This window comes from Olea europaea, chromosome 6 (genome assembly GCF_002742605.1).
Source record: "Olea europaea var. sylvestris chromosome 6, O_europaea_v1, whole genome shotgun sequence".
Lineage (NCBI taxonomy): Eukaryota > Viridiplantae > Streptophyta > Magnoliopsida > Lamiales > Oleaceae > Olea > Olea europaea.
Window position 1 is genome coordinate 10369491 of NC_036242.1, and position 9726 is coordinate 10379216.

The 9726-nt window shown below is 34.8% G+C and overlaps 1 protein-coding gene across 3 annotated transcripts; it reads left to right on the forward strand.

The window, feature by feature from the left end:
- The first annotated feature begins 1037 nt into the window (after nucleotides 1-1037).
- On the forward strand, nucleotides 1038-6859 carry LOC111395817. Of its 3 annotated transcripts, none has more exons than XM_023021985.1 (9): nucleotides 1038-1362; nucleotides 2816-2874; nucleotides 2960-3734; nucleotides 3848-3966; nucleotides 4055-4142; nucleotides 4225-4659; nucleotides 4733-5174; nucleotides 5268-6522; nucleotides 6594-6859. In XM_023021985.1, the coding sequence occupies exons 2-9, from the start codon at nucleotides 2870-2872 to the stop codon at nucleotides 6616-6618; spliced, it is 3144 nt and encodes a 1047-aa protein (XP_022877753.1). In that variant the 5' UTR covers nucleotides 1038-1362; nucleotides 2816-2869; the 3' UTR covers nucleotides 6619-6859. The 3 variants fall into 3 exon arrangements, with proteins under 3 accessions (XP_022877753.1, XP_022877752.1, XP_022877754.1); XM_023021984.1 differs by having other exon boundaries at nucleotides 5268-6494; nucleotides 6566-6859; XM_023021986.1 differs by lacking the exons at nucleotides 2816-2874; nucleotides 6594-6859 and having other exon boundaries at nucleotides 5268-6559.
- Nucleotides 6860-9726: the final 2867 nt, after the last annotated feature.

Consider the following 9726-nt stretch of genomic DNA (forward strand, 5'->3'; position numbering starts at 1 on the left):
TTATTGTGATCAATGAAGCAGATCAAGAATACGTATAGTTGAGGAACATGACCCATCATTCTTAAACATCATGCGGATTAATTTCAACAAAAAATAATTCACCAATATTATCAATATTTAACAAATGCGCTTAAGTGACATTGTGACTAATTTTCAGTGATCAATATTAAGGAGAGTAGCTGTATTCTTTTTCTTTCACTTATGTTTTATCCCAATAGATTTTTCTGACAAAATTTTAATGAGATAACATTTATTTATTATATTCCAAAGTAAATGTACCCTTTTTCCTTTAGTTGATATTTTTGTCCTATTGAATTTTTATCTGACAAGATTTTATTGAAACAAATATTTTGTAGTGTATCATTCAATGTGGAATATTGTAACTGGTAAGTTTATTAGTGAATAATAATTGTATCCCTCTAATCCTAAAAATAATTACTATTGTATTATTAATTCTTTTCTATAAATATAAGGATCTAGTTCTCAATAAAATATATACAAGTTTATTGACTTCTATTATCTTTACTCTTTTTCTCTCTTTTCAAAACATTTAGATAATTGTTTGAAAGTGCTTTTGTTGATTAGACGAACTTTTTAAAAAGTTGATCTAAGTTAGTTTTTTTCTACAAGAAGCAAAAATAAAAGTAAAAATCCTACTAAACGAACACTTAATAGATTTGGAAAATTCAAATAGACTTATTTCAAAGAGCCATATACAGATGCTTATGCCTTTATTTGGGCCTTATCTTTTAAAACTTTATTTTTTCAAACTTATTTTTAATCATATTTTTCTAAAAAATAATTTTATATGTAAATTCAAAAATTTTCTTACTTTTTAACTCTACATTATTCATAAAAATTGTATTATAAAATCTATTTTTCTAAAAAATGCGCTTAAACAATAATACTTTTAAAAGAAATAGGGGGCAATATTGACTTAAATTCTATAGTTGAGGAGTAATTTGCAAATTGTTGAAAAGTGAAAACCCAACTTAAATAAATAGACTCCTATAGAGAGACGTTTTAGGTTTCCTTCGTGCTTCCCAACAAAAACCTATGTTAATCTGTTTTCTCAAAACGCGTACAATGCTAAGTCGTGAAAGCGTTTCTAATGGCGATCTCTCTGCAGATTCACATATTTGAGTAGCCGTTGGAATTTTACTATTTCGCTCCCACTCTCACTCTCACTCTTTTTTTTTGGCTGCCGAATTAATCTCATAAAACCTGTTCAATTTTCGTTGATCTTATCATTTGGGAAATTCTCACAAGCTGTTGCAGATGCAGAAATTGTGTGTGTATGTTGGAGTGAGTTAGAGGTTGGCAGAGCTTGGTTACGCTGAAGGTGGTCCGTGTTGGCTTGGGGTAACCATTTATTTTTATTTTTCAAGATTTATTTAGTTTTCTGAAAATCTGTTGATTTAGTGTCTGAATTTTGTGGGGTTGATGCTAAAATGAGAATTAATCTTCTTTAAATAGCTTATTTTGCTGATATCATTGCAGAATTTCCATGAATGATTTATATAATTTCCGAACCCTAAATAAAATTTGTGGATAATATATTTCCATAAAGTTTTTGTCTGGCTAATTTATATGGTTCCTCTAGCTTTTTATTATTTATTATTTTGTGTATTTGATGAATGGATTGTAGCTGTACAAATACGTATTAAAGAACATTTTTGGTTCTGTTACTTTTATTTCTTAATCTTCTCGAGGCGTACGCATCGACTTATGGGACCTACTTTTTGAATGTGGAGATATCGTGATTTAGATTTTGTTTTCTATCCATGTTTTTTTGGCAATTTTTACAACAAGTATAAGATTGAGTTATTTCTTTTAAGAGTTCTCACATAAAAAGAAAGGAAGAGTTGATATCAGATAAGTAGTAACTGCTGCTGAGAAAGCTTCCCAAGGAAAAATTCACTATTAGGTGGAATCAGACCTCTAATCTTCTCAAAGTTGAAAAGAGTTGCTTAAAATGCAGATAATTTACTGATTGGAATAGAATGCTAAAAACAATTTTATGCACTAGGCAGCAGATATTCTCATCTCATAACCAGGTAAGCCCTCCATCTCAAGGAATGCTCTTTTTTGCTTGAGGATAGACTAAAAAGTGCCCAGTAAAATTTAGGTAAGCAGAGGCTAATAATGACCTCACGCAGGAGTAGATAAGAGCTTTGTTTTCCTCCGTCACAAGTCTTTGACTCTAAAGATTGAAAAGTGTGGCCTATGTATGGGGTGCATTATGTGGATTAGAAGTTTTTAAACTGTTCAACACGCAGAGGGAAAACATAAATGTCATGGAATTTATCTTTTTATATTATTCCAGAATTTTGTGAGGTCATTATCCTCGCTGTTACCCTTTCTAATTAAATTTTCTCAGCTAAGATTTAGATTTCTCGATGTTTCTTATGGGTCTCAGGTGCATAGTTTATTTTATTTTATTTTCTTTTCCTTTTGGGCGTGGTGACATTCGTAAATAAACCATGGTTATTAAATTAAAAAATTAGCAGCAAGAGTCATATTATAGTGAGGTTCTTGGTGGTGGAAGGATGCATTGGAAAATAGATTGTTTGAATAATTGGAAAAATCTACCATGTGCATTTCTTTACGATCTCTTAGGAATTTTCTTCTAGTTATGAAATTCAATATTATTTTTAATCATATAGAGTTAAAAAGGTAAGAGGTTATAGTGAAATTTAGAGATAAATGAGACTTTTTACGAGGGTCAGAAATTCATTTTGTTTTATCTTTCAGCATTGAAGAGTAGATATATTAATTGTACTAGATGGAATAATATAATATGTTTGGTTTTAAGGATGAAATTATTTTGATCCATTTGAACTCTGAGAGGAAGGCATTAAATTTTCACATGGGGTAAGTAATTTCGTTTTGTCTTCAATAAAAGTCTCTTTAACATGGATATGCCTTTTCAAATGCATCTATAATTAACCTTTTTCAGGTATTGGTTAAAGATGGATGCTGGACTGAGTCACACTTTACATCCTGGACCCATAGACGATTCCATACTTACTTTACAGGATCATCACAGATCTACCGCAATATGGGATGGTCAGGACTTTGAGCCTCTGACCTGTAGGAGATGTGATGGCCACTTCTGGCGTCTTGGTGCTTTGGACCCTCAAGTGCAGCAACTCATGCTGCAAGCAGGTTTTTATGGGGTGTACAAGGCAGGTCGTATACGACTAGATCATGCTTTGATAACAGCATTGGTCGAGAGATGGCGCCCAGAGACACATACTTTCCATTTGCCAGTTGGTGAGGCCACTGTTACCTTACAGGATATTTCTGTGTTGTGGGGTCTACCTGTAGACGGTGATCCTATCACTGGTGTCGATACAAATCGGTCTATGGAGGAGTGGCAGGATATATGTAATGAACTTTTAGGATTCAAACCACCTCCAGAGGATTTTGATCGTGGCCGTCTTAAGATCCGATGCTTACAGGAGAGATTTAAGACATTACCTGAAGGTGCATCAAAGGATACAATGCAGTTTTATGCTAGAGCATACATTTTGCAGCTTCTTGGGGGGCAATTATTGTCAGACATGTCTAATAATAAGGTGAAGTTGATGTACTTGCCCCTGCTTAGGGATTTTGAGGCTGCTGGCAGACTAAGCTGGGGTAGTGCTGTGCTCTCTTGTCTTTACCGTGCTTTGTGCCGAGCAACCAAGCCTGAGACTTCGGATATATGCGGTCCACTAGTACTTTTGCAGGTATTACAAATCATATAATCTTACTGAGGTGTTTTATTTACATCTTTGGTGCCTATTATATCTGAATAAAAACCTTAACGATGAGACTTTTTGTCTGCACGAATATCATTAAGATTTGGGCATGGGAGAGAGTTCCCTTCATCCGTCCTGGGAGGTTAGTACCCCAACAGCAGCCACCTCCTGATATGGTTTCTGGAGAGCATCCTTTGCCTGCTGCCCCTTATGGTTCCAGGTATGCTGGCGGATATAGAAACAACTTGCAAGCATAATTGCCCACACCACATGTTGGTTTTTTAACATAAAATATACATTGTTTGTAGGTGGAATATTGGTTTCAAGTTGGATAGTGTGGGAACACATGTTTTAGTGTTATACAGAGACCAACTAGATAATATGAAGGATGACCAGGTGCCTTTTATTTGTAATCACAATTGGCACCCGTATAGCATTAATACACTGACCAGTATTTGAAATCTACTTTATGTTTTAGTTTGTATGGGAGCCATACCCCGATGATGTCTTGGCCAGCCTTCCTCAGTATTGCATATCAGGTAGAAGAATTTGGCAGACGGTGTCTCCTCTCATCTGCTTTGATGTGGTGGAGTTCCACCATCCTGACCGTGCTCTACGCCAGTTTGGGCAGCAACAAACTATCCCTGCTGTTTGTGACACTATCCCAGATATCCATTTGACTGATCGTCGGGGAAGACAAAATTACGACTGGGCCCATCATCACAGGCAGTTTGTTGATATGTGGACAGACCGGTTTGCTCGCATTATTTCTACACCTCCCATTGATGGTCCGATGGATCAGGGTGATCCATATATGTTGTGGTACCAACGCATTACCCGTCTCTTGATTGGAAATCCTGCTATTCGTCCAAATACTGGATATCAGGGAGTTGGGGGTGCTATGGAGTCAATGGTATGGAACTTTGATTTGATCTTTTTTGCTTGTTGTCATACTTAGATTTTGACTTGCATCAAACATATTGCAGGCCCAGAGCTTACAAAGAATATACCATCGTGCCAGCGATGCTATGTACCAAGGCCATGAGGTCACAGGGCATGATGTTCTCAGAGAGATTCAGGATATATGTGTATATTCACTGAGGGCAGCTCACGAGGACCACCGCCTCGCTGAATGTCGCGACGCAAACCTAAAAGCTGCATCCTCAGCTATTCCACCAAAGGTACAGAGAGGTAGACCAAAGAAGAGAGGAGGGTTTGCAGGAGGATCAGCTAGTGAGAGCCGAAGAAGAATTCCACACTTACCAGTTACACCATCCACTTCACTGGCACAGTATAATTCTCCATCGCAGTCAAATTTTCTTCCTGCAAATGGTGAACTTCCAGATACGCCACAGACATGGGATTCTTCACTAAATTCTCCCGATTTCCAAGATCCGAACATGATGCAAATGAATTTGGAAGTTGCAGGTATGATTGCTTTCCTTTCCTCAGCTAATTTTTTTGCACTAGAGCTATCTAATGGTCTGACATTAACTCCATTGCTCGTATTCTTTGAACCAGATAGTTTGAAGCAAGAGGCTGCGTCAGTGTCATTGGACCTTGCAGAAAACCCCATCTTACAGGCCCTTGGGAAGATTCGTGACATTTGTGCATCTGCTTTGCAAATGACTAATGGGAACCAGTCTTCGCTATTGACACAGTCTGCCATCTCAGTGGGTCCTAAGACAAAGCGATGTAAACCGAGGAGGAGAGGTGGAATTAGTGGACGACTGGTGAGTACAGGCGGTGACTTGGGATCGTATTATCCATCTTCACTAGGATCAGCATCACCAACACCATCTTCTTCATTGGGACCAAATACTTCACGACCACACGAAATTGTGGATCAGGATTTCGAGCCCTTCACTACACCACTCATGGGGGACTCCCCACTGCCAGAATTACATGACACCATGCAATCAGAGATGATTGAGTTGGATGACATAACTGGAAGTAGAGAAGCTTCGCCATATGCTGCTAATCCATCAACGTCAGAGCCACAATTCTGTCCCCGCGGTGACCAAAGTTCAGTTCCTCAGTTGACCAACATGACACCCAATTTTTTGAGGGAGGATACTGCACCAGAACCATTGGATTCTTCTTGTACTGCACAGGTGGATGCCAGACAGGTAGAGAACATGGATGGAGGCATTGAAGTCTCACCACCCACACCTGACCCTCAAGTATTGGAGCTACAACATTCTCAGACTTTTGAAGAACCAGACTCCAAACCTGAAATGCTCGATGAGACTTCCTACACTAAAGGCAATTCAGTGGTCTCTCAATTTTCTCTGCAAGAGCATAAAGTGTTGCCCGTGCATCCAGACTCTGATAAGGTGGCGATGCAGGTTGATGGACCAGACACTTACTCCGAGTCTGACCCTCCTACTGAAGCCCCTGTGACATTGGACTCCACCATCCCTTCAAAGAAAGATGCGAGCCTCTCTCAGCATGGTAATCTGAGTACACCGGAATCTTCTTCATTGAAGACTCCAGTGACATCTGTGCATTCAGTTGAAGCAATGCAGGGAGATACGCCAGATGCTGATTCTGTACAAAGTGATGGTGGCAAAAGGAAAGAACGTGCCCCAGACTACATTGCTTTTGTAGGTTCAAGTCATACAAGTGATAATGCCACAAGTTCGTGTGATCTGGATATTGTTAATGATGATGGCAAAACGATAGCTAAGCCTCTGAATGAGGAAGAGTTGAAGCTTACTCAGGCGGATCCAGCAGCAGTGACAGAAGATGGCCAGAAGAAATACAAGAGACAAAGGCGAGTTCCATCAAAACTAAGATAGGGACTGGCTTGGCACAAGATGGCCAGAAGAAATACAAGAGACAAAGGCGAGTTCCATCAAAACTAAGATAGGGACTGGCTTGGCACATAATTTAACTTATTTGGTGATTGGAAGTGATGATAAACTTATAACTAATACCCGTTTCTCCATAAAACATTGTGTATTAGGATGATCCTATGTAAATGAATGATTTTTAAGTTTTGAAGTGGATAACAGGATCCTCCTTTCGTTGAAACAAATGTGGTCATAAATATTTCTGTTGTATGAATATGAAAAGAATGCAACTTTCAGCATGCTTACTTATTTTGTCATATATGATTCTAAAGTTACATTTTTTCCCAACAAAATTTTCTATTAAGTAATTCTCTGTGGTTAAAGTTCTTCGATGAAGATCTATGTTGAGTTTAAATTAGAAATTTCATTACCATCAAGAAGGAGCCTACCTTGAACTCGTGCAAGCTTGTGAATGTTAACCCTTGGCATTTCTAATGGCTAGTAATTGGTAGCAATTTGCCAATAAAAAAATAAAAATAAAAACATGCTCGTGTTGGTTTACTAAAATATTCCAACATGTTTATGGGATTCTCCAAAAGAGTTGAAATTTCCTATAAATTAATATCAATAATAATAAAGTACAAAAAAATTGGTAGAACAATTATTTAAGATTTTTTTAATTACTTAAAAGACACCTTAACCACTAACGACAATTCCTTTTGATGCTTTTTGATTGGGCATCATGTGATCGTAAAAGGCGAGATCCATGGGGAAATTTTCTAATAAAAATAATAATTTTTTGGCCTTTTCTTTTAATTATTTGGTGGTGTCAACGGGTATATCCACGAATTTTTTTATGTTTATTAGACAAGAAAAGAAAAGAAAAAAATAAAAAATTATTAAACAAATGTAAGGAGGTCGTCTTCGAAAAATATATAAGGCTCTTGTTTAAGCCACATTTTTTGTTTAGAATGAATTTTTGAATAGTGTCTTGATGGAAAATGTGTGATTAAAAGATAAAGAAAAATTTTTAATTTGCTTATAATATTATTTTATTAAAAAATGTGTGATTGAAATGATGTCAGATCACTGTTTAAAATGTATTTTTTGAAAAAAAATGTGACTCAAACATGCCTTAGGATAGTGACTTTTGATCAACATTTTACATGCTCTTTATCCGTAACATTTAATTTTATTAATCTAAAAAAATGTTTATTATTTTTTTCAATATCTTATTTTCAGTTGCTTCCCTCTAAATTATTATATTTTTTGAAAATTGAAAAATACTTAAAATGCATTTAGTTATAGAGTATGTGTTTGGTTCTCCAAATTTAGATATTCAAATTTACTCTTTATTTTAAAATATTGATTTGAAGAGTCTCTTAAAGCACAATTTTACGGACTGATTCTTTAAAATAGAGAGTATTTTATATTTTAAAAGTCTCTTGAAAATGCTCTAAATATTATGGACTTATTTCTATAATTGATTTAAATTATAAATTAATAAAAATGAACAACGAATGGGTTGATGATATTTGTAGATCTTATGAAATGTGTTGATAAAAGTAGTTTGGTTGATTATAAACATGTGCCAAACATCTGCTAAAATTAACATTTTCTCACCGACTTTTGTCTTTTGATGTAATGAACTCATGAGAAAACGAATCATTGCTCCCCAATGTAATGCTCCATTAGCAGGCTGGTCCTGAACTTTAAAAAGAAAAAAGCGAGTTAAACTCACGGCCTGTTTGGGAGGGATTTTTTACCCCAAAAAATTGATTTTTTGACCGTTATTTCATTATTCCAGCCGTAATTTTTGACTTCTTCTTTCACAGGTGGACCCCATTTTTCTTGTAACGATCAAAAAATCAATTCTCAAAATCCCTCCCAAACGGGGCCTCAATATTTTATAATAGTTGCCTCAGTTACGCTTCAGCAACTAAGGCCCCGTTTGGTACCCATTTTTTTTAAAATGTATTTCTTTCTCTTTTTTTTCAATCACACGTTCTTTCTTAAAATAATATTACACGTAAATAAAAAAAATTTTCTTATTTTTCAACCACGTATTTCCCATCAATTTACTATTCAAAAATATATTTTTACATAAAAATATTTCCAAAACACCCTCTAACTCTTATCAAATTGTTACGTATTGTCAATAAATAAATAAAAATAAAAATCTTAGTACTTTTTACTTAGGCAAAGATGCTAAAAATCTCTCATTTTTAATTTTTAGGTACCAATTTAGACTGTGGACCCAAAGTTAACTTTATGACGTTAGACATAAAAGAACTACCTAATGATATAGTAACGATTTACGTTATTTGTGACTGATTATGCAATTATAGTGAAATAGTGAGGATCATTTGGAATTAAGCAATAAATTGGGGACCTATACTACAATTTTCCCATTTATTTAAGAGTGATTAAATTTTATAGTTAAAGTTAAATATTAATTATTTTAATAGGAATATCATTCTAAACCCGTGTTTGACACGTTTTAATTTAATTCAAAGTTAAAAATTACATATTTTACGGTTCCATAATTTTTCAATCACACGTTTCATTAACTTATTTTAAAATTTATTAAAAATTTAATTTTAATCTCTAACAAGCAGGATTAATAAAAAAAAAAAAACATTTGAGTTGATGATGAAGAGGAAAATAAAAGTCAAGACTTTAATTTGAATTTTACATGATAAATAATTTCTTTCTGACTTTAGTTAAGAGTGGTTAACAATTTTTTATTTTAGAGTTAGTAGTTAATTATAGCAATTAACTTCTTATACAAAAACTGAAAATGAGCATCTTTACAGTGATGGCGAGTGATGAGCTAAAACTTAGAATTACCAACCAAAGATATCTTCTTTCCTTAACATGTTGTTGTTAATAAAATGATTTTTATTTCTCTGTCATTTTCTGATTTTTTGATGTGGCCATTATGAAAAAGCTAATGGCTTCTCTCTAAAGGTTAATAAATAGATGCCCATATTTTCATAATTCAACCCGTTCTCCAAATTTTCCGCCGATGAAATACGTTTGAAATCTGGGTTTGAATCTATAGAGACTGTAGAGAAGAACAGAGTAAAAATGGTGTTCATTACTGAAGATATCATCAAGCAATTTCAAACTATGATGGAAAAAAGTCAGCATTCTTAGAATTTTATTTTATTTTATTTTTTTTA

Excerpts from the sequence above, each read along its gene's own strand:
- LOC111395817 (XM_023021985.1), top strand. Across the intron at positions 4,660-4,732 it reads GGGGTGCTATGGAGTCAATG|GCCCAGAGCTTACAAAGAAT; the intron begins GTATGGAACTTT and ends AACATATTGCAG. Across the intron at positions 6,523-6,593 it reads AAGAAATACAAGAGACAAAG|GCGAGTTCCATCAAAACTAA; the intron begins GCGAGTTCCATC and ends CAAGAGACAAAG.